Source organism: Sparus aurata, chromosome 12, assembly GCF_900880675.1.
Source record: "Sparus aurata chromosome 12, fSpaAur1.1, whole genome shotgun sequence".
NCBI classification, from domain to species: domain Eukaryota; kingdom Metazoa; phylum Chordata; class Actinopteri; order Spariformes; family Sparidae; genus Sparus; species Sparus aurata.
The window spans coordinates 22,474,436-22,498,180 of NC_044198.1; the positions used below are offsets into that span (position 1 = coordinate 22,474,436).

The following is a 23,745-nucleotide window of genomic DNA, read 5'->3' on the forward strand; positions in this document are numbered from 1 at the left end:
AACAGGAAGTATACAGATTATTTGACGACGTGTTCGGGGTAAAAGGTCCCCGTTGATTCATTTCTCACTGTGATTAACTCGCCCACCTTCCGAAATAACAGTAAGGAGAGTTTACATGAGTCAAGAGTAGCGTCACACAGTGGGCACATACTGAGCACGTCATCTCTATGCGATGACTGTATTTGTACAGAAATCTTAATTCATTCAGCTGTTTGGAGAAAAGAAGCAGATCACTTGAAACTTGTTTAAATTTACCCGCCGCTAGAAACTGTATTTGAAACTGTATCTACAATTTTGACATCAAACCAAAATCAGACACAAATTAATGTTAAAAGTCAAATTTTTTTTTTTACATGCATTACTAACTGAAAGGGACCTTTAACTCAAAACAATAAAATGTACGAGCTACTTGAGAAATGATCTGAAGTGAATGAATCTGACATGAGCCCAAATCCATCAAAACAAAGCAAAACACAAAAGACTGCTTAATATTTGCAGTTTCAACTCTAATATGACGAAAAGTAGAGTCAAATAATAGGTACAAATACGACAATAATCACACAAAAGCAATCATCAGAGCAAACGATACAGATAGTCCATGTGTTGCATTTTTAAACTTCAGTGTTTTTGTGATTGCAGTGAATCAGATTATATATTATATTATATTATATGAATCGGCTCTATTTAACAGAGCTGTGAGCGAGGAAAGACTCGACCTAAATTTACATTCTACCACTGTTTCCGAAAAAAACATCAAGTCACAGAAACCGGTGGCAGCAGGTCCGATCTCTGAAAACACTCAACTCAGTCCACCTTTGACTCAGAATGAAACGTTTGCAGAAACAACAGAAATGTGTGACTTTCGCACGAAAACGACTTCCAGTTCTTTGAAAGCAAAGTGAGCGTGAGGGGTTTACTGAAACCGGGGGGGACCAAAAGTCATTCGTCTGCACGCTTTGAGTCAAATGAAGTTTGTTTTCAGTAAAAAAAATTCATGCATGCACAGCTACTTCACAGTCGTGTCTGGTTGGTTTTGCGAGGCGCCTCCTGCACATCGCAGCGCGTTGTTTTTTTTTTGTTTTTTTCGTTTGCTTTTTGATGCCGAGAAGATCTATTTGTGGAAAGAAGAAGTACAAAGGAAGGTGACGGTTCCTTTCCAGGGGACCCACAGCAACATCATCACGCTGCTGTCAGTCTATGAATCCTCTGAGCTGTGACACAAACAAGTCCCCGCCCCTCCTCACTCTGCTATAACTCCCCAGAAATGTTTCCTCTATCGTCATTCTATGCAAAGAGCTCGAGGTCGGCAGCCACAGACTGGTGTGAATGGCAGCAGAATGTGGGTGTGAGATCGCCTCCAAACCCACTTCTCTTGGTTTCAGGACTTGGCCCTGGGCGACATGGTTGGCGGTGGATTTCAGTTTGACCTGTCAGACTCAAAATGTTCTCCACACCTTCTCCTCCTCGGTAAGTGGACTAATTGGAATATTTTGCTTGTTACTGTGAAAGAGATATTTGGAGGAGAGAGGCGAATCATTGCCGTGTTTTTCTTTTTCTTTGTAATAAACTAAATCCACTTAAAGATTCATATCGTAAATCAGTCAAACAACTCGTATTTCATGGCTGATTTCAACCAAAGTTGCCCTCTGCTGCCGCTCACATCGTAGGTCTGATCCTCGCTCACCTCACCATGTTCTCCTCTCATGTCCGAGCATCTTCAGGTGAGCTGACTCTCACTCTTTTTTCACAGCACCTCGTCGTATCAATCATCGCATTGCTGCTCATATATCAGTGATTTCCACTGAGGCAATGTAACCACAATTACTCAAGTGCTGTACTTACAGGAGAAGGTCAACCAAAAGGGAAATTTATTTTTTTTCTACCCGACCGAACAGGGGTTGAAAGTCGGGTGAAGTTTCGCGGTATCGCAAAACGTTCCTGGAGCTTCGGAGGGAATCGCGTTGCTGCAATCTCAGAAACAACTGATGGGGACTTCTTAAAAACTGAAAAGTCACTGGAAGCCCCCAAGATCTCAGACTGATTTCTCCAGCTTGTGTCCACGGCAGACAGGACACTTTTTGCTCAGCGGGTACAGTGAAGAGTTTGGCTTCAGAAAGGGGTTTAAAAATAACGTATTTTGAAATCAATTTGGGATCCCGAGGCTTCCGTAGCCTTGGATTACACCAGATGAGCTGCAGCCCCGTCTACCTCAGCTGTTCAGGCGAATAAATCAACACTTTTTTTCTGTGAAGCTCCAGGAATGTGTTGTGGACGGCGAAATTTTCACCTGATTCTCCATCAGCATGAGGGCGAGCGGATAATGTCTGAATTTTACATTTTTTGGGTGAACTTTTCCTTTAAGTACAGTTTTGCCGTACTTATACTACTTATAATATTTTCATTTTCTGCAACTACTGTGCTTTAGTAACACTTTATTATAACTACCATTAATAAAAGATTGATTTGTAGTTAAATGAACTTCAGTTAAAAGATGTTTTACTGACGTGACAAGAAATGATAAAGGTTTTAGAGACATCAGTTAATAAACAATTGCTTAATAAATGGTTTATATAACATTTGTTTGTTTGTGTGTTAACAGTGAAATCAAAATTAATATTCACTTTAGATTCAAAAGCACAAGTATAAATAAATATTACATATATCTACGTGTCCTTATTCATTGTCTACCATGGGTCGACATGTTGTTGGATATTCGGCATTTTCTGATTGTTCGAGGGTTTGTTTTTAAAATCAGATTGTCACAAAATAAATGAACTGAAATGAAATTCTAAATGTTCTACTTTGGCTCTGATACAGCAGTGTAATCTGCAAATTAACAAGTAACTAAAGTTTTCAAATATAGTGGAGTAAAAGTACAATATTTGCCTCCAAATCAGTCAACTCCCAATACTCTCTATATACATACATATAAAAACAAGTTAAATACTTTACTTTTACTTGTACTTTAGATGTTGAAGTACATTTATTGCCACAATATTAACACGTAAGTACATTTGATATCAGATACTTTAAGACTATCAAAGTAATTACTATCATTTGAGATATTGTTCAATCAAGTTGTTTCCTTGTGTAGGATTAAATGTAGAGTTGTGTTTTTTTCCACGAGCTGACTGTGATCTAGTTTCACACCTCTTATTCACATTTTGTTCCAGTGACTTGCAATTCAACGAGCGTTTCCCTCAAATATCAGCACTGTGGGGTTCACCCAGGTAATGCAAAAACACTTCTGAGTCATCTCAAGTTGAATTATCAGCTGTAAAATCACTTTACAGACCCATTTCTTTGAAATCATTTTTGAACTCTTTGGGCTGCCTCTGTTTCAGATGGAGTCCATGATTTAGATTGTTTTGGTTCATCCAAAAAACAAGGCTGGAAAACCTGCAAGTGGAAACCTGGAGACGGCGCATCAGAGAAGACGTACACGCTCATCATACAACAACAGTAAGTAGAGCTGAGTTTTACATTTGTACATTTTGTTTAAAGGTAAAAAGGGTTAAAAAAAAATTTAATAATGTTATTTAAAAATGCAGATTACGCATCACCTAGTTGTCTGAACTTTGGACAAAGCCAGGATCTTGTTTCATTTTGTTGACTTTTTTACGGCCAAAAGTTCTTACAGAGGGAATTTTGGATATCTCTTTTAATGACTCCATAAACAGCCCATTTCTTTTAAGTTTTAAGGATCAGAGCTGCATGCCTGAGCTTTGTCTGGACACCTACATTCCTCTGCTCAGGTAGCACCACCCAAACAGAAAGCCCAGAATGCAGCCAGCGCTTCCTTGCCAAGGGTGGAGGCAGGATGCACGAGCTCTCTGCCTCCAAAAACTTAAAAATTGCCTGGTGAATGAAAACATGGGTTTTCATGCACATTGTCTCCTACGGAAGCCCTGAGGGGCAAGTGAAACTTTTTTTTTCTTGGTGCTCCACTTAGTATGTTCTAAAATATGTTTTTTTATAATTTTTTTTTCATTTGTGTAACACAGTGAAAAAAAATGTTCTTGTGATGAAAATAAAAAATTCACAAAATAGAATACAAAATATTTTAGAACTTGGGGCATCAAAAAAGAAAATTTTTACTTTCCCCTCAGGGCCTCTGTAGTCTCCCCTGAACTTCCTAAAAAAAAAAGCATTCTCGATGATAAATATGTAATTCTTAAAATCATTTCTCTTTCCAGAAGCAAGGAATTTTGCAAAGCTCACATCAACATCACCGACGTCTCGAAGAAGATCCAGTTGAATGAAAAATACAACATGACCGCTGAGGTTTATGAAAACAGCGAGTCAGCAAACTGCACTAAAGCAGTTTTCCGAGGTTCACCAAAGAAGTTGTGTATGTCCAAAAATATCCTTTTCTGTTTTTTATCTGCATGTTTCTTCGTTGATGAATCTCTGACAGATCTGAATAATAGTTGTTATATTTCAGGGCGATGTGGTCCTCCGTACGCTGCTTCCTTCAGCCGCCACTCTGGAAGATTAGCTGTGAATGTGAGCTGGCCACAGGGCGACAGGAAGTACATTAAGGATTACTACATTAGATATAAAGCACTGGACAGCCTACTGTGGAGTGAGGTCAGCATTCACTGATTTTTATATTACATATATCGATGAGAGAGCATGATTAATGACATTTAAGTTAGGGCTTAAATATTAGGGAATTCGGGGAGTGACATCACTGAAGGCAATTTACCAGATGACATGCAGCTTCCTCTGTAGACACAAAAGGCTTCAAACTACTTTTTACACACATGCAGTAGCACTCCCCGAGGCCGTAAACGCCCTTTAATGTGTAAAATTGGTGGAGTTACCCTTTAGTTGAAATTTAAAAAAGTGAAGTTTTTTTTAACTTGTATGTCGTTCACAGGCACAATCCCAAAGAGAGAAATGTACGGTGGAGCATGTAAACGCCTCGCTGGTCTACACTGTACAGATCAAGTGCGTCACTACGAGTAAATGCTCACAGTGTTTATGGAGTGACGCCTACACCGTCCCATCAGGTCAGCTTGCTTTCCTCTTTATTGATTTAAAATAACTTCGGTGTTAAATAGAAGAGGTTGGAGCTGAAATGCTGTTTCTTATTTCACTTAAAATAAATGTCTCCTTCCAGAACTGACGACGCGGCCTGTCATCGTCGGCCTTAAAGATACGGACTTTGCAGGGAGTACAGGCCGCCGGCTGATCACTTTAACCTGGAGGGTAAATGTTCAGAATGTATCTCCTCAAATGTTAAGTGTAGTACGTCCTCCCTGACGTTGTTGTGATACTAAAATTTGCCTGTGTGTTAGTTTTCTGCCAAAGAGCTGCATGATGGGTACCGCATTAACGTCAGGAAGGTCTCAGGAGAGGCCACGCACGAGCAGATCAACACCACGCAGCCTGAGATCACACTGATTCTTTCCTATTCAGCTTATCATCTCAACATCAGTGCCGTCAACAACGCCAGCACCTCTCCGGGCGTGACCTACATCATACCACAGAGAGAAGACGGGCCCGGTGAGTTCTCACTAGAAACTGCTCAGGGGAGACGACACAGGTCAAAAGGGTCAATGTGTAATTTGGACATTTTCTTTCCACAAGTCTGAAATAAGCCATTTTTCTAAAAAGGTGTTCACCTGTTGTGTTTCTCCATCATTAACACCAAACATCCCTTATCATCTTACTTTTTTTGTTTCTAAAAACTGGCCACATTTGGATATAAATGTGTTTATTTGCAAAAACAGATATCTCCTAAACAGTCTCTCCTATTAATTACCTAGACTGTAGCAGGCCACCACAGTCTAATTTGTGGGTTGCCATGTCATCGCTATTCGTATCTATAAAACAAATGTGTTCATGATTCAATTGTTCACAAGAGAACGTTCTTTGGAGCAACACCTTCTTGCTTTTGCTCGCAGAATTGCTTTAAAAATCCAAAAATATATTTCTATGTGATTACTTCACACTAAATCCTGTAGTAAACACTACAAAGTAGGCAATATCAATATCAATCTGGTGTTGTATTACCTCTTTTTGTTTATTAACTCTACATATCAAGCCTAGATATGATTTAGATTAGATTTTCAAAACATTTTCTAAACTTGTCCTCACAGGTACGGGAGCTGGGAAGCTGAACGTGACAGTCCACAGCAACACGTCTTTGACAATCTACTGGAAAGACAATCTCATCGAAAAGTACGTCTGCTACTCCGCAGAGTGGATAAAGAAGGGACACAAATCAGCCTACATGTCTTTTTTTCAGGATGAAGACAACTACAAAACCTTATCTCTATCTCTACAAGGTGTGTAAATATCCACAAATGTGGGTCAGCCCTGTTCTCCAGAAATTCTATCCACTCATTAGGCGTTACACGTTATTTACGAAACATATATTTTCTGATGGAAATTGGCAGTACGTAAACATAATATGAGTTGATTTGGTGATGATATACATTTAGTTGCCTGCTTCAATCACAATCCACTTGGTTATTTTTGAAACACCCAGAGCCTCTGGAGCCTTACGCGAGATACAGCATCACTCTGCACACCAGACCAAACAAGGACACCTGCAACATGAAGCATATCAACAACAGCGAAAGCACCTACGGGAGCACGCAGTTCTATTTCATTGAAGGATGTAAGTTTACAGGCCTGTAACCTTTCCAGTGGCCAGTCTTGTAGATTAAGAGATAGGTCAGTGGATAAATGAAAAAAAAAAAAGAATTGACCGACTGGTGGCTCTGGACGAAAAGCCAGATCACCGAAGTCATCAGGATTGATCCTCTTGGGAACATGAATAGTAGTAGTAATTAGTAGTAATCCATCTTAAAGGTGTGGAGATAATTCACTGGATAAATGAAAACCTTGACATGCTAGTGACTCCAGAAGAAATGTCAGGAGATCACCAATTTCCTCTTGGGATTTGTCCTCTTGGGACCATGAATGTCTGTACTGAAATATTGCCGTAATTGATGTCGTAGATTCAGATCACTCCTCAGTGCTTTGTGTGAATTATCATTTCAACCTGCTGGTGGTTCTGGAGGAAGTCAACATTCAACACATTCCTTTGGGTTTTCCTTCTGAGGACCATGAATGTCTGTACAAAATTCCATGGCAAAGAATCTAAAAGTTGTTCAGGAACAAATCTGATGGATAAATACTGCTTGTTTCTAAAATAGAACAGCCTGACTTCATGATATTGTGCTTCCACAGCTCCTGTCAGTGCCCCAAGCATCAGCAACCACAATGTGACGCTGAACTCTGTGCTGCTGCGGTGGACGTCCATCCCAGAGGAAGACATCCAAGGTTTTCTACAGGGTTACATAATCCACTACACTGAGTTTCAAAATTGGGGGGCAAGAACAGAGAGAAGTAAGCATAATCTACCTTCAACTGATTATTTTTGGCTGATCCATAAATAAAAAAAATCATTGTGCATCTACAATACAATCATCTATGGCCAAAAGTTGTTGAGATATTTTAGTCCGGACCAACTGATTGACCAAAGTTGCCATCACTCGAGCCACGTTGCAAGCATGGCTAACAATTGTTTTGCCAAATGTAGATGATCGTTTAAAAAACTGTCGCTCTCTGATTGCAGATATTACAGTGGATCCAGAGTTAAACAGCTACGAATTGTTGGATCTCAAAAGTGGCACAGCGTACGAAGTCCAAATATCAGGCTTCACCCGGGCAGGAGAAGGAGTACGAAGCAAAGAAAGCCTCTTCAAAACAACCCCTCAAGGTTCAACCAAACAGCTTTTTAACCAATAATCATTCAGAAAATTGAGCTACGACACTTACTTTTTTGGATTCATTCCAAAGAAACATCCATACTTATTGTGTATTTTTCTTTTGATTGCAGATTCTCATCTCGGTGTCATCACAGTCTTTGCAGTCTTGGCCATTGTGCTGTTTTGCGGACCTCCGATAATAAAAAGGTAGAGCAGTGTCTTACATGTGTGTTGAACAAGCTGTCACTCATTTTAACATGGATGCATATCAATCTGCTTTATGTTAAAGGAACAGCCCACCCAAATGTGTCATTATCTCCTCACCCCCATGACGATGGAAAGTCGAAAGAAGTTTTGTAGTCCACAAAACATTTCTGGAGCTTTGCAGCAAAACAGTGTTGCAGAATTCTCCTGAACGACTAAAGAGATCTGTGAGGCTCCAGAAATGTTTTGCGGACTATGAGATTTCGCCCAACTTTCCATTGGTGAGAAGGTAGTAGACGAATTTTTGGTAAACTTTCCTTACTCTACTTTATCCAGAACAAAAGTCATATTGTGGCCAAGCATACCCAACCCTAGGAACAGCAATGCAATGCAGAAAATAGAAGGAGCCTGTGAACTGGTGAGTGTCTGTTTATGCCTTCAAAACAACCACTAGCATTTAACAAACAAAACCTCCAACACAAAAGACTGCAAACTTTTACTGTCTTTACTTCTCAGGAACTACTACAGTCCCTCAAAACCCTGAAGGTGGAAGAATGGGATACAAACAGTCTTCAGATCGTTGAGAAAGAAGACGTGATCCCTGCAAGCACGTTAACATCGATGCTACCGCTTCTCCATCCCTCAGAGGATGAGGAAGACTCTGAAGACATGTCTGGTGAGTGGTTCCAAAGAGACAGCGAGGATCCGTCTGACGACATATTCCCGGACGATACTATAGAGTCGTTCTCGGACATCCAACGGACAGACCTCCAGACCTCAACTCAGGTCTTTCCAACGGGATACACAACGATGGAAATGTTTCAGCATGGGATGCCTCAGCCAGTGAGCACTCCAGTTACTCAAGAAGCTGAATCAGTGGAAGCCGACTTGACTGCGGTAAAATCAAGTTTGGACTATGTGAGGCAATTTAGCACCAGTCCGATCTTGGACAGCGAGGACATGTCCACGATTTTATGAAAACAGGCCGGCAGAGCATGAAGAACCAGGAACACATGGATCAGAACAACCATCTTCCGTGAACGTTTGACTCGAGTAAGTCCTCGATGGCAGTCCTCAGGGGCCAGAGGTTCAACAGCGTATCTTACATAATCACGAGCAATACTTGTACAGTATTGGTTGTTTATGTCAGATGCCAAAATTACTGTTGAGTGAACAAGTTGCAATGGTGCAAAGTCAGAATTTAAACTGGAAATCCCAGAAAGTTGGACGCACCATGGACGTACCGCAAGCTCCTCAGGCGGTTCGCCTCTCTTCCTACCTCTCTACTATACCTCTGTATACGTGCACTACTTGAACAATTTTCTTTCACCAAGAACATCATCTCTGCTCATTCCATACTGTACATGTACATTACTCAATATGCACCCCAGAACTTACAGCATCTTATTTCGATCTGTAAAATCTGAATACGCTGTCACTCATGAAAACACAACCGCAAGTGTCCTCATTTACAGATCATAACTGGTCACTGAATAAATGTAAAAACTCACTCACAATTATTAATTATCACATTAACAAGAGTCTACAGTCTCGCTTGAGCGCAGTAATGCTATTGCTAGATGCTTACGTCAGCTTGCTTACAAGAGCACAATAAAATGCTAGCACCACGATCGCTAACAGGTTGGAAATTTTACTTTAGCTTACCTTGCTTGCACAGCCGAGGCGCTGACGGGAAAATTATTAATTTTACAGATATTCCTTCATAAACCACAAATATATATTGACCTGAGGGTCATGAGCAACATGAATGTCTGTAGCATTGACTGTATGAAATATGGACGCAAGTGCCTTAAACCTACATTCTTTTTTATGGCCAGCAGGGGGGGCAAGTCCACTGGTTTCAAATAGAAACTTGATAGAAAATGTCCCGTTGTCTCACCTGTTTTATTTCCTCAGTAAACAGTCTCCTGATGAGTTTAAGGTCTCAGTCACCAGTTTTAAGTCCTCTTCAACACAAGACGATGTTCAGTTTGTAACTTAAGTTCCCAGTTTGGGTAAAACAGACGATAATTGTGTTTGGCATGTAGCCAGCATGACGTGTCCTCGCGGAAAACCACTTTGAAATAAAATGGCTACATTCACGCGGTCAACCTTTTGCACCCACTTCTGACGCGGCGTGTGCTAACGCTTTTAGCTTAGCAGCTACAGTGAAGATTTGGCTTTAAAAAAAAGAGTGTAAAAAACATCTTCTCAAATCAAATTTGGATATTGGCTTTGATTACATCGGGCAAGCTGTATGGGGCGGTTTTTTGTTAATTTTTACATTTTAAAATATGTTAGCAACTTTAAAATGCTGTTTTGTGAACTACAAATCTTCCCTGTACTTTCCATTGGTGTGTGTGTTGAGTATATTATGACTGAATGTTCACGTTTTGGTGAACTTGCCCTTTAAATCCCAAAGCAAGAAAACAGAGGCTGACTGAGAATCATTAGTAATCATACTTGGTGATATAAAAAGGGCAATAAAACACAAAAACAAAAAATTTGAATGAAATGTCTCTTTATTGAGTGCTCCTGGAAACAGATCAGATGCATCGTTAGAGTCAAACTGAGGAGGATCACATACGTACACCCAAGTTCTTCAAAAACAGTGTCACCAAACCTTTACATCAAGTGCCCACCCCCACCCACCCCCGGATCAAACCGTGAATCTTTACTACAGTATATTCCAGACTTAGTGGGTATAAAAAATAAAATTCTTCATACTGTCAGTTGTGTTGGAAATACTTTTTACTAAACTTTATCACGAGTTCACTTCATACTGAAGCCTTGTGTACGTAAAAAAGCAGCAAAACAAAAAAAATACAATCAAATTAGGTTAGTTAAAGCCATTTCAGTGGAATTTGGCAAAGACAGTCATAAAGTCCTTAAGTCCTCTTTTTCAAAGTAAACCTTTTAAAATTTTACAAGCTTTGTTTTGTTTTGTATTTTTTGTTTTTTATAATAAAAACTCAACCTGGGGTCAGCTTGCACAAAAATGAACGTACATTTTTGACACGATCACAATACTGCAAACTGCAACACCGAAAAAACAAAATGTAAAAAAAATAAGCAAATCCACAAAAGTCCCCATCAATGTTCAATCTACTCTGCTATTAATCACTAAAGACAACTGACAATACTTTAATAGAACATCTCATTAGTTTAAGCTGTTAAACATCATTAATTAACAATAAATTCAGGTTGCATCTGTCAATAAGTCTCCATATTTTATTAGAATATTCTGTACAATCTTAGTCTAGGCACTTTTTGACCCTTCTGTGCTTGCACGCAGTTTGTTTGACCTGTGAGCTGTGGTTGCTTCGCTTCTCTTGAGCAAATATAAGCCGACAGACATTTTTCACACCGTCACCATCATTTTCCTTTACAGTATAGGCCTGGATTGTATATATAAAACATGTAATAGTTTTATCTCACAGCATCACAACAATAAGAGGGTAAAGGAACGTGACACACTGAGATCTTTGTTGCGACTAATCGGAAAAAATATTTTTTAAAAAGCAAGTAAACTTACACCCATGAAACAAAAAAAAACAGGAAGTAAAAACAACATGTTTATGTCGACCAAATGAGAAACGTATCTTCTTTTTTTTACTGAAATATATTAGCGACAGGTTCACAGAAACAGTAGAACATGATTCTGCATTCTCATAATTACAGCACAAGTCATAAAAATCTACATTTTGCAGAGCACTCTCGGAGAAATGACGCAAAACAGGAAATAAAAAGGACACTTCACAGACCTGCTCGATCAAATTGTCCTTAAACGCCACACACAAAAGGGCAAATGAGCATTTTAGCATCAGCAGAAAACCTGTTTTTCTGTCATTCATACAGTGAGAGGGGCCCTCATCTTTTTACACTTCGTTGATCAGGGAGTATGTTTTAGAACTGTACTGTACCAAACAGAATATAGGAAGTTGCTGTCACGCTAAGGCCAGAGCAACAGAATAAAAACAGTTACACCCCACGAGACCTCAGACGCAGAGGCCGGTTTATTTTTACCTCAAGACGTGTTGATCGCGGCGGATGATATGTCCAACAAGAACATTTCAGCCGGCCGATAGCAGCTGGCAGACTTCTTGTTTTGATTGCTACTCCCGTAGCTTCTGTACGCCAAAAAGCTGACATGATGAAGGCCTCCCTAGATTATACACCATAATCGTAGTATTTGTGTATTCACGAAATTCAACTGATGAAAAATACAGTTTTAACCAGCACATCGTTCTAGGAACACAAGTGGCTCTATGAGTCATACAGATAAAACTGAAAGGTTGGGGCCTCAAAGTGTAATATTCAGAATGTACAACATCCCTGAAGACAAAGTCTGCTCAGTTCAGTTATTACTAAAACTGAAGTTCCTTTACTGTCAACAGCCATGACAGAATCATTCAGATTTACTGCAGTTTTTCCTAGAATGATAGTATTTTGTATTAAATGCTACTTGAGGAAGTCCGCCAAGCTTCATGTGTCGGTATCCAGAGTAGCTGCCAGTGTTTTTTGTAGATTTTTTTAAAATTTTATTTATTGCATTTGAATGCCTGCTTTTGAGCGCATATAAAAGCAGATTACATTTTTTCACTTTACATCTTCTTCCTGAAGAGAAACAGAAAAATAGGAGGGAAAGCCCCTTCAGCCTGTTGCTGTAGTATCCATGATTTCACATATATAACTTAGTCTCTCCTTGTTTTTTCCCCCGCCTCCGCAAAACAGTGCCGTTTGTCATCGCACATATTCTCAATCAATCAATAAGTGGCTATATTAGCGAGAGTGGTGTCAACAAAGCGCGTTTATCGGAACAGTTTGTGGATCCGCGGTTCTTGAGTGTTCTGGTTTCCCTTTTTTGAACGATGACTACAGACTACTGCCACCTGCTGGTTTGGAGAGTGATTTCCTCACACACAGGCGCAAAACGTACAAGCTAGTCATCCGATGGCTGTTGTATTTTGTATTTCAAACTCAAGTGCCAACACTCAGGCGACTTAACAAGTGACTTTCAACTGGACAAGTTCTTTGATGTCAGTTTGGTGTCCGGGCCTGAACGTCAGGATTAAAAGAGGCAAAATGTTACACAGACATTGTTTTTTTTGTTGTTTTTTTTTTATAGTTAATGCAGATTGTTTCTGCATGTTACTGTCTGGCATACAGTTAGAAAATGTCATACATACTACAGTATGACCTAAATAGTGGTAATCTTAGAGGCATGAGAGGTTATTTTTAGACTTTTAAAGTGGTCAAGATGACATTGAAGGAATGGAGATACATTTATATAAAAAACTATGATTTTAATCGCTGGGAAAACAGAATCTCAAAAGCTCTGCAGCTGCTTCAGGCCTGCACACTTGTCTTAATCTGCTCGGTAAGGTGACGACAGTTTGAGTATCTCTGTGGAAAGAATGATAGAAACCGAGTTCTTAAAGCATCACAGGAGGTGGACGCAATATCACCTGTATAATATTATGAAATTTAGGATGACAGACTTGCAACAGTGTGTTCTGAAGCTTCTATTTTCCAGTTATTGTAGAACTGCTGAATCCATTGGATACGATTTACAGAGCCTGTAGCATTTAGTGTGGAACTGTTATATCATGTGCACCCTCTCTGCAATAAATTGATAAACGAGTATTAGTTTCAGTCATTTTTCAAGCAGACGTGTACAATGTTCTGCTTTTTTGCCATTTATGAAAATAAATGAAGAGTCTCTGGGGGTTGGACAGTTGGTTGAAATTGTGATTTGAGCATTTCTCACAACTTTTTGACGTTTTTACAAGCGATTAATTGTGAAAATATCGGGCAGCGCAATCGATATTGAAAATAGTCGTTAGTTACAGCCCTAACATGCAGCTCAACAGGAAAGGTTCTGCTGTAATGAGTGCTCACTTGGCCTTTCGGTCGACTGTAACTGAATTACAGGATCCATGCATTTGCCAAGAATGTGCAGTAAAATTAGGTTGTACAACAGGAGACGATGATGGAGAAAAGACGCAGTGGTTATCTGATGTTCAAGGATGTATACGCACACGATGGGCGTTGAGATCACTCGATGGAGCGAGATTAGTTTTTCCTGCAGGGTTGCAATAGTCACTTGGTGCCGTCCGCACCCATAGGTGTGTCCTCCTCGTTGTGAGTCTTGTAGCTGCCGTTGTGCTGGGCGCAGGGCGATGACGTCATGTCGTCGCTGTGCGTGACCGAGTCTTCTCTGTCGCTCTCAAAGTCGTCCTTCTCCTCTCGGTCATAGTCCCTTTCCACCTGAAAATTCGACATAGTAATACGATAAATGGCGAGCAGATCTTTCCACTGACACGAGATAAAACTGTCTAATATCTGTTGGGAGTAAGAGTAAAATTCAAACACTTTCTCAAGCACATCTAAACTGTTACTATAAATCAACTTTGGTTGTGCATTTTTCCTCGTTGCATAAACATTTTCATAACTTTCAAGACTCTGAATGATCCCTGTACAGACACAAAACTGAATCAGCCCTGTAGTCTGCAGGAAGCGTACACTTTGGTTGTAACTTGAAGTGTTGAGCATCACCTCAGAGAGCTGAGAACTATAGTACATGACAAGAGTGTGCAGTGCAGCACTTTGTGAGACTGTAGTGGTTTCTGAGAACATTGGTTCAGCTTCTGTTGTACAAACATTGATTGTTATCGACCGCGTAGATGGAGTGCGATAAGTTTAAAATGTGTCACCTTTTCATCTCTCGGCTATCGGCTTTGTGTGAACTTTGGATAAAGTAGGTTAGCGCGTGACTCGATACTCGAGTCGGAGGCAAGTAAAAACAATCATCAAAGACAGGAGGTAACTGGGAGGGTCGATTCGGGACCGGAAATCAGAGATTTGCACGCAATTTAACCCCCTGCACGCAATTTAACCCCCTGCACTGAAAACAAATATTAGAGATGGAGCTTCTCTTTTGATGTAGGTGATTTACAGCTTTAAAATAAACAAACGTGATGCCTAAAAGAATTATGGATTTGACTATTTTTTCAACGTTTCTTTGGGGGATTTGATCAGTCACGATTCCAACACCTCAGCATCAGACTATTGGGCAGTACGGGAGAGTCTGTGTACAAGACGAGACTGAGGAAGCGAGGGATGAACTGACAAAAAATGTGTAAATACGGAAACGGCTTACATAATGCCACCCTGTCAGTTGGCAGGTGTTCATTGGGCACTTCTGCAGGCCATAAAGAGCTAAGGGGAAAACAAGGTCACTAATAATGTCTTCCTGTAGGACAGTGGGAAGGAAAAAACTGCTGGAGTGAGCTCCTTGGACTCGTTTTCATCACTGACAGAAAACTCATTTCCCCCCTCCTGTCTGACGGGTGTTTTAGGGCGACAAAGCTCAGCTCATTAAAATTATCAGCAGTGCGACACCTTTATTTGCCTGCTCGACCGGAAGAGATTGATCAGCACAACCTGGTACCGGCAACGTATCTGCGCAGGGGGCGCCTGATTCCAGTGAGGAAGTGAAAGCTTTATTACCTTCGTTGGCTTGGCCTTGCTCTTTATCCTGTCCTCGTCCTTGCGGCTCCTCTTTCTGGACGTGGAGCGGTCCCGCCTGTCCCTGCTGCGCTCCCTCTTTTTGTCTTTCTTACCTCTGACAGAAGAATGGGACAATCACAACCTTGCATGTGCAAAATCACTGATATTAACTGTGCATAAATCATTTGAAATCCACCTAGAAAGCATGAGAAAAGACACTGGAGTCTTTGAAACATCTCTCTAGGAGGATGAGATGGGATGAATTTACCTTTTCGGCGAGGGTGACCTGGCTTTCCTTCGAGGGCTCCTGGACCGATCCTTACTCCTCCTCTTGTGGCCCCTGATTACAACACATTATCCATATTAAGCACAATTTTAGAGACAACACAGGCTAAAAAAGAATGATGTATTAAAAACTATTTCATATATTTTTTCCCCTGCGGTGTCAGATTAATGCATGGAGCCAAATTCGGGCAGCTCGCAGACTCCTAAGTACCTGGTGACCCCTCCTGGGACAGCAGGTCGGCACTACAGTAGATCAGATTTAGTTTTTATGATAAGAACGACAACGACAATTTATGGATTATTCCAAGACTGTAATATCTTAAAAGTGTTGTTTGTTTTTTCCCCAACACACCTTGATCGACTTCGACTGTGCCTTCTGTCTCTGGAGCGAGAGCGCCTCTTGTGGCCGCCTCGGGAACTGTGGGAGTCACCTCTCGGCCACAACCTCTGTGGCGGTCTGCTCCAATAAACGGGGGGGAAAAAAATGTCACAGATTGGATGTTTGATAAGATTGCAGAGTCAAGCGGGTGAAATGTAACAGCCGTGTGTATTAATAGGTCACCTGTGTTTCGAACGGGACCTTTTCCTGCGCGACCTCGAGTGTGAACGGGAGCGCGACCTCGAGCGGGACCGCCGTCCCCTTCTGGACCGACTGGAGGAACGCTTCTTTATGTCCGCTAGAGTCCGAGAAAAGTAGTCTCAGCATCAGAACACAGCGTCATTATTTTATGACTGGACCCTTGATGTACACATCAAATCAAAACGTACCTGGCTCTATAGCAGCTGCAATGGTAGACTGGGCTTCCCTCACCCTCTTCATCACACTCTCTAGCTCCTTCGCAGCAGCCTGCGGCGTCAGCTCGGGAGGTTTTACAATGGCGTTGTTGGAATGATTAACCCTGATGGACATTAAATAAAAAAGGTATTATGTGCTCAAAATGACAAGGCACACGTTTTGAGACTAGATATATTGTTGAGTTAACAAAAAAAATACATACTTCAAAGGCCTGTCTCCGAACATGACTCCGTTGAAGGTCAGAGCTCTGGCGACAGAGTCCTGCTCGACAAACTCCACAAAGGCGAAACGCGTTGGCTGAGTCTCGTCTCCAGCCATCCGCACAAACTTCACATCTCCCACCTGCTTGAAGAACTCCAGCAGCTGCTCTGCGGTGGTGGTCTGAGGAAAGAGAGATGAAAACGGATTTAACGACAACTAGAGATGGTGCCGATCGATCGGTAACTGATCGCATCGGGCCGACATGGTAAAAAAATCAATCGATCGGGAAATCTGATAAAAGGTTAAAATCACCGATCCGATTGCATTATATATACATGTGCTTGTGTTTGTTACATTCCGGATCCAAAGGTGGCGGTAGTGCGCCAAACCGCTGCTGCTTCAAAACAAAGAAGAAGTGTTGTGTTGTGGTCACACTGCCTGCATGCACTGCATGGAAGTTCTTTGAAATATGTGAGACAGATGTCACACACGCCAGCTGTAACGCATGCGAGCGTTTAGTGCCTCATGGGGGAAACAAACCAAGTAGTTTTAATACTACCAATTTAATTCGGCACTTGAAGTCGTTTCACAGCAAAGAACATAACGATTTCATGCAACTAACTAGCGAAAAGAAAAAGACAACGCCGACCCCACAGGCACTGCTGCAAACAACATTGGAGAGCACGCAGCCCTGCAACCCTCGCGGTGAGAAGGCCTATCAATAAATGACTGAACTTTCAACCTTCAGCTCTTCTTGACTGCCTTCTAGAGGCCATTTTGGCATATTGTTTTCCACAGTGCCACTGCTGCTATGAAGGAATATTGAAGTTACTGTATGCAATAAATAAAGGTAATCTAGTAGTATAAATAAATAATTACAAGGTTAACATAAATGAAAGACTATAGGCCTTTGCATGAGTGGATGAATTAATGGGGAAAAAAAGAGTAAAATAATATAAATATTAATAATATCGTTCCACGTGATCGAACGGTTCTGATCGGTAATCGGATCGGTGAGGCATTAAGGTGATCAGTGATCGGTATCGGTCCCAAAAAACCTGATCGGACCATCTCTAACGACAACATGTTTGCAGCTTTAATTAAGACCGGGCCCGCTCCATCGGTTGCGACTGGGCCCGGTTACAATTCATATTTATTCTCTGGAGCTTGCATCAAGCTGTGCCGCACGTCGTGGCACTTGAAGGCTTCATTCATCTTTTCTAGTTTTTCACAAAGAGCTTATGAATAAACAATTAGCTCAGAGCATTATTAGATAAGACAAGTCATTTGTCCCCATCTGTCACAGACAATGATGGGTGGAAATGAGGCATCGCACTGTAATATGAATGAGGGAAGTGATAGCTGGAAATAATGGAGATGTCTGTCACTTAAAGGATAAATCTGGTTTTATTTCATATTTTCTTATCATCAACAAATCCAACGAACAGACCCAAACTAATGGACTGATCCTAACAACAAGCATTGTGTTCGTACGCACAGCCAGATGTAGCTTGTTCCTCGGTGCTATGGAGCTCCGCTGAAGTTTGAAAACAATTAAAAATCACGCCAACGAGCCACACTGTTGCCGTGGTAACGTGTACAGTACTGAACATGGGAGGTGTTTTTTATTTTAAGTCCCACATACACCGCCCTGCTGCTGTAAGAACAGGGATCGGGAATCTGAGATGAAAAGGAGACGGGAAAACTGATATTTGGGACCGATGTTCAGTCGCATTACAATTTACTGACACTTAACTTCAGTATTCAGTGTTTATGGGCTTTTAAGTGTGACGTCTTATCGATCACATCTTGTTGTAGGTGGAACATTGTGTGAGAAGATGCTGCTTCAGAGTCAAAATGTTCTAAATTTGTTTATTTTGTTGGCTATCTGACAGAAAACTATACATTAAAAAATATATACATAACCGGCCTACCCTACCTGTGAGTTCAAGTTGCCGACATAGACAGTCCTCCTGATCTCATCGATCTTTGAGGGATCCACATTTCCCATGAGCGGGGGCTGGGAGTTAGCTGAGGCTGTGGGGTCCAGAGTGGCTGATATCCGATTCACTACGGGGAGGTTGAGCTGCAGGCGCAAACGAAAACACACACACACACACACCCACACAGGTTTTACTTACATGACAGGCAAACAGACAGGGTAATAAGTAGGCTACCAGATGCTGACTCACATTCTGAAGTGGGGCTGGAGTAGGAATAGGCAGCAGCCCCCCACCAGGAATCAGACTGGGTACTGGGGTGGTAGGTGCCAAAAGTGACAAAGCCTTGGCCTCCTCCGGGATTTTCCCTGCAGGACAGAAGCCGATATTAGTGAAGGCAATAGCGGGACTCGTCTCTCTGCCTCCTCTATGTCTGCACAATTAGCCCACTGTATTCTAGAGAGAAAGAGAGCATACACTTCCCCATACAAGCCTACAAGTCTTCTACTGTCTACTCATGGTAAACTGCTGGAGACCGAGCATCCTTACTTCTTTGCCTTGATCAAATTATTTCTTCTCAGTCAGTCTTATTGTCAGTTATTATCTTCAATGAAAAAAAAAAAAAAATCTGATTTTTTCTTTTTTTTTTTTTCACAATCAAAAGATTTTGTCCTTGGTCTCTTTTCATAGATCAAAAAACAAAACAAAAGAAAAAAACACAATGCAGTGAATGAGTCAACACTTTGATGCATGGGTCACCTGTACTGGAAACATATTGGTCATGAACCATACGATATCAAGCATGGGCGCTTTTCCGTGAGGGGAGGGGGGGCGAGCGATCGTTTCGCAGTGTTGGAAAGGTGTGCAACACAAGACAACCCCAATGGCTGCATCACTAATAGCACACAGGACATCAGATACAGAAAAGAACAACAATTTTAAGAACTGTAGGAAATGTTAGCCAAGACTTAGCTATTAAAAAACAAACAAAAAAAACAACCAATTGGGAATTTTTTGCTCATTCCACTCTGGATTAAAATCTGCTGCTTCTTAATGCCGGAGAAGAAGGCTTACGGTAAGACTAGCAAGAGACACAAATAACTACAAATTCAGTTCACTGTAGCTGAACTGCTAGGAAATGTATTTCAAAATAAAACAACGACGCAAAAGAATGAATGCATGTGTCACGAGTTGCCAAGTTAAGAGAGAAAGTGCATTGAATGGAAGATATAAGTGAAATAAATCAATTCTACACATCCATATATCGGAGCTGCGGTGCAAGTAATGTGAGGGAGAAAACCCCCCTAAATGTTGCCTTATACAACAGATTTCAGCACAGATGAAAAGTGCAAACAGAATTCAAAAAGATGCTACGTTGAAAATGAGATCAAAAAAAAGTTTTCATTACTGGGTTTTACAATGTCTAGCCCCTAACTACGTCAAACAGGCGTAGGTGACAAGAGAGTCAAGTGTTAGTGATCCTCCCCCATCATCCCATGTGTGACACACATCCCACCGGTATGCCGTAGCAACCTGGACAGAATTCAATCACACACAAGCTGCAGCTGTAGCAGAAGAGAGAGAGGGGGGTGGGGGGTTGGACAATAATCAAAACAACAAACCAAAATAACAAATATAAACACAACGCTAGAGATAAGCAAATACTGTAGTTTCTTTTTTTCTTTTTTTTTTTTTCTAGATAGAGACAGTAGAAAGTGGACAACATGGGAAAGTATGAAAGGAAACAAACCAAAAAGAAAAGAAAAATAAATAAAAAGAGACAAGGTGTCCATCTTGGAAGGCTCAGCGGGCTATTCTCCTGGTCACATTCCCCCTTGAAGGCTGCGTTGGCCCGATCGGGGATAGTGGCTTGGAAAACAATGCCTGACTCAGGCTAGTGTAGTGTAACAGCTGGGCCAGGCTAGTCATCTGATATGCACACATAATCACACAGAAAAAACATACAAAACCAAATTAATAAACTCAGTAGCCATCCAGCACCAAGTCACGTGGACAAAAAAGCAATCAAGTTAGAGGTGACATTTTTTTTTTTTTTTTTTTGACTGTACACAGAGGGAACAACAGTGGCACCAAAGGGGAGGGGAGGGAAATTTAAAGAAAGGGAGCACCAAAAAATGAAAAGAGAGAGAAAAGGGGATTAAGTTAGCTGTGATGTCATGGGCTTATTTTTAATATTCCGTGAAAACAAGTAACATTAATGACAGTTTTTTCTTTTGTAAAATCCAGAGAGAGTACACCTAAATAATGTCTTGGCAGCTTTCAAAAAACATTCAACATGGAGTCTAATGATGATCTGTCAAAAAAAACAACCACCATGTGACACCAAAACAGAAACCTTAGCAAGGCATTAGAGAATAAAATAAAATGACAATACAAATAGTTAGCTTGTTTTGTTTGGTGATACAACCAAGTCACCTGTGTGACTCAAATCTGAACTAGCCAATGGCAACAACATGCCAATTTTTTTTCCATGTGAATGAAAAAATAAAAACAGTTATCAACCAAAACGACAAAACGGTTGGATTCAAAGGGGGAGAGACGGCCATGAAGTCCACTGAGACAGAGTCAGACATTTTCATTCTTTTTTTTTAAAACGAGGCAGGCTGCACTCACCTTCCGCACAGGGCACTACTATCAAAGCTCTGTCAACAAACACAGTATTGGTGAGATGTTGCGCCACACCAACACTGGAGGGGTCTCGGTACTTTATATAACACACTTTGGACGAGAAAGACAGAGGGGCATTGCTGCGAAAGAAACACAAGCACAGGAAAAAGAAGAAAAGCGTTAGTTATTTATCACACGTCTTCATTTTCACGTTTAATGTGGACCCGCAAGACGACAAGGCCGCGCATCCGCGGTGTTGCCTAGCTTAGCTGTGCCGGGGTAGAGTCGCGCTTACTCGGGCGGGTAGAGCCGCAGCTCCTCGATGTCTCCCAGGAAACCGAACAGAGTTCGCATCTGCTCGCTGCTCACGGCCGAGGACAGGTTGGTAACCTGGACGACAGCGGTGCCCGGGATCCCGCTCATTGTACGGACTGATGAATGCGCGTATAATCTTTAAAATGTGGGTTTTTATATACAGTATTTGTTATGTTTCTGTCACCCCGCTCGGCGCAGTAGAGTAACGCGTTACATCCAGCTGGGCGGAGCGAGTCGTTACCGACTTCCTCTTTTTTTCCCCTTACAGGCGTTTGACGATCAGCGTCACGGCGCTCTATCGCCCCCTGCAGGATAGGACGGCGCATTACACCCAGGGCCCACAAGTCTAGACTAGAAAATACAGGATTTGATTTCACCAGAATAACAACTTTTTTTCATATTGTTTAATTTATTTAATATGTTTGTTATATAGTAGTGTTGATTGTTTCAAAACAAAAGTATTATTGAAAGTGTTATTTGATGGAATAAGGATTTAAAACCATAAGTACTGAAAACAAAAACACAGAACAAACAAAATAAAGTAAAAGCAAAACTAATTACTTCTCTGTATAGTGTATATATTATCTCATTGTATATTTTATTGTATATATTTCCAGACTGTCTACTTTATTATTTATTTTATTTTATTGTTTACTTCATTATGTTATGTTATTTTATTTAATAATTGTCTACTTAATATTTTATTTATATCTTTATCTTTATCTCTTGTTTCCATTCATGCTGTATTTCTATTTCCGCTTTTGCACGGAGCGCCTGTGACAAAAACAATTTCCCCCCGGGGATCAATAAAGTATTCTGATTCTGATTGCTCTTTATTTTTGCTTAGGCAGACTGCAGCATCACATTAATGTAAGTTCCAATCACAGATGCTCTTATTTTGCACAATCCAGGTCCACAACTGTTTGCACTGCTGAATAAATCTGGACAGTCTTCACCTACTTTAAAAATCAGTCACACTTATATTTATGTTTTAATATTTTTTATTATGTCTGTGTTTGTTGTGTTGCACATACAGACCACAGCAAATTCCTCACATGTGTAAACTTACATGGCAATAAAAGCAATTCTGATTCTGTTCATTGTTTTTTGGATGCTTGCTGCACTTTATATATCTTTAATCTGCCCCTAGAGTCATCCTTGTGTCTTGCCTTTTTCTAATCTTTAAATTTGCTTGTGGGAATCTAGTTAATTCAATTTTATTCATATCACACCAAGTCATAGTTTAGAGTGAGTGAGTATGATTAGCTAATTCCGCCAATTACACAAATTGCAGCTGTTGACAACCGAGATGAATTGAAAGGCCAAGTATTATTTGATGGAATAAGGATTTAAAACCATAAGTACTGAAAGCAGTATTTGTGTGGAATCAACTTTTAAAATCATACATAATGATTTGCAAATGATTATTTGGGTGGAATAAATCTTCAAAACAATAAGTATTAAACTACGGTTCTGACACTGCAGCCCGGAAAAGTGCAGCCCTCTCTACTGCAGGATCAGCAAGTCTGGACCAAAACACATTTTTAGTGATAATTCAAAAAGTTTAAACAATGATGGAAAGGAACAAAGTACATCTCCTCAAGTGAAGATCATTATATCTTCATCACACTCCGAAGATATTAAAAGGGTGAAAAATGTACATAAAAAACTGCTACTCTTAACAAAAAAAAACACACCAAAAGGTGGCGCTAAAGTCGAGTTATATTAAAAAAAGGTTTATCCTGTTGGTGTTAACTTATCTCCATCCCATGTCTTTTCAGTCTGGTCTCAATTATGCCTAAACGTAAACTAGCATTTGTGCAACATGTTAACAGAAAGCAGCTGCTGTGGGAGAAAAAACACCATATTTCAGAAGAAATTAGTAGCAGTCCCAATCTGACAAAACACACACAGCAAGAGTGTCCACCATCCTACACACACACACTTTGTTCCAAAAACCTTTACAAGCTTATACTTTTTATTAATTCCAAACAACAGCACGCATGAAATCCTTCCAAGTTCAGTCACATGTTTACATACAGCACCATGATTTATCAGCGGGTAGGAATTAAAACTCACATGTGACATTATTGTGTCTTTTCCTAATTGAATCACTACTGTGTTGTTCATTTACTGC

The 23,745-nt window shown here is 40.6% G+C and overlaps 2 protein-coding genes across 4 annotated transcripts; one reads left to right on the forward strand and one right to left on the reverse strand.

Annotated features, from left to right (window-relative positions):
• The first annotated feature begins 1,299 nt into the window (after positions 1-1,299).
• Positions 1,300-10,889, forward strand: LOC115592439 (leukemia inhibitory factor receptor). The gene is made up of 16 exons (XM_030435145.1): positions 1,300-1,467; positions 1,668-1,721; positions 3,174-3,230; positions 3,345-3,462; positions 4,197-4,351; positions 4,445-4,590; positions 4,883-5,015; positions 5,126-5,214; positions 5,304-5,511; positions 6,108-6,296; positions 6,500-6,631; positions 7,207-7,365; positions 7,595-7,738; positions 7,859-7,934; positions 8,268-8,349; positions 8,448-10,889. Exons 1-16 carry the CDS (start codon positions 1,401-1,403, stop codon positions 8,907-8,909), a joined length of 2,271 nt encoding a protein of 756 aa, XP_030291005.1. The 5' UTR covers positions 1,300-1,400; the 3' UTR covers positions 8,910-10,889.
• Positions 10,436-21,869, reverse strand: srek1 (splicing regulatory glutamine/lysine-rich protein 1). 3 transcript variants are annotated; one of them, XM_030435149.1, is made up of 12 exons: positions 21,589-21,869; positions 21,300-21,433; positions 19,425-20,594; positions 18,918-19,033; positions 18,665-18,811; positions 16,727-16,905; positions 16,497-16,627; positions 16,291-16,405; positions 16,081-16,185; positions 15,712-15,783; positions 15,444-15,558; positions 10,436-14,201 (listed from the first exon to the last, which is right to left on the reverse strand). In XM_030435149.1, exons 3-12 carry the CDS (start codon positions 19,453-19,455, stop codon positions 14,034-14,036), a joined length of 1,179 nt encoding a protein of 392 aa, XP_030291009.1. In that variant the 5' UTR covers positions 19,456-20,594; positions 21,300-21,433; positions 21,589-21,869; the 3' UTR covers positions 10,436-14,033. The 3 variants fall into 3 exon arrangements, with proteins under 3 accessions (XP_030291009.1, XP_030291006.1, XP_030291008.1); XM_030435148.1 differs by lacking the exon at positions 19,425-20,594 and adding an exon at positions 15,940-15,971 and having other exon boundaries at positions 13,947-14,201; XM_030435146.1 differs by lacking the exon at positions 19,425-20,594.
• Between the last annotated feature and the right edge of the window lie 1,876 nt (positions 21,870-23,745).

Excerpts from the sequence above, each read along its gene's own strand:
- LOC115592439 (XM_030435145.1), top strand. The coding sequence starts at position 1,401 with ATGGTTGGCGGTGGATTTCAGTTTGACCTGTCAGACTCAAAATGTTCT. Across the intron at positions 4,352-4,444 it reads AGGTTCACCAAAGAAGTTGT|GGCGATGTGGTCCTCCGTAC; the intron begins GTATGTCCAAAA and ends GTTATATTTCAG. Across the intron at positions 5,215-5,303 it reads TGATCACTTTAACCTGGAGG|TTTTCTGCCAAAGAGCTGCA; the intron begins GTAAATGTTCAG and ends CCTGTGTGTTAG.
- srek1 (XM_030435146.1), bottom strand. The coding sequence starts at position 21,716 with ATGAGCGGGATCCCGGGCACCGCTGTCGTCCAGGTTACCAACCTGTCC. Across the intron at positions 16,406-16,496 it reads TGCAGCTGCTATAGAGCCAG|CGGACATAAAGAAGCGTTCC; the intron begins GTACGTTTTGAT and ends CTCGGACTCTAG. Across the intron at positions 16,186-16,290 it reads AGGTCCCGTTCGAAACACAG|ACCGCCACAGAGGTTGTGGC; the intron begins GTGACCTATTAA and ends TTATTGGAGCAG.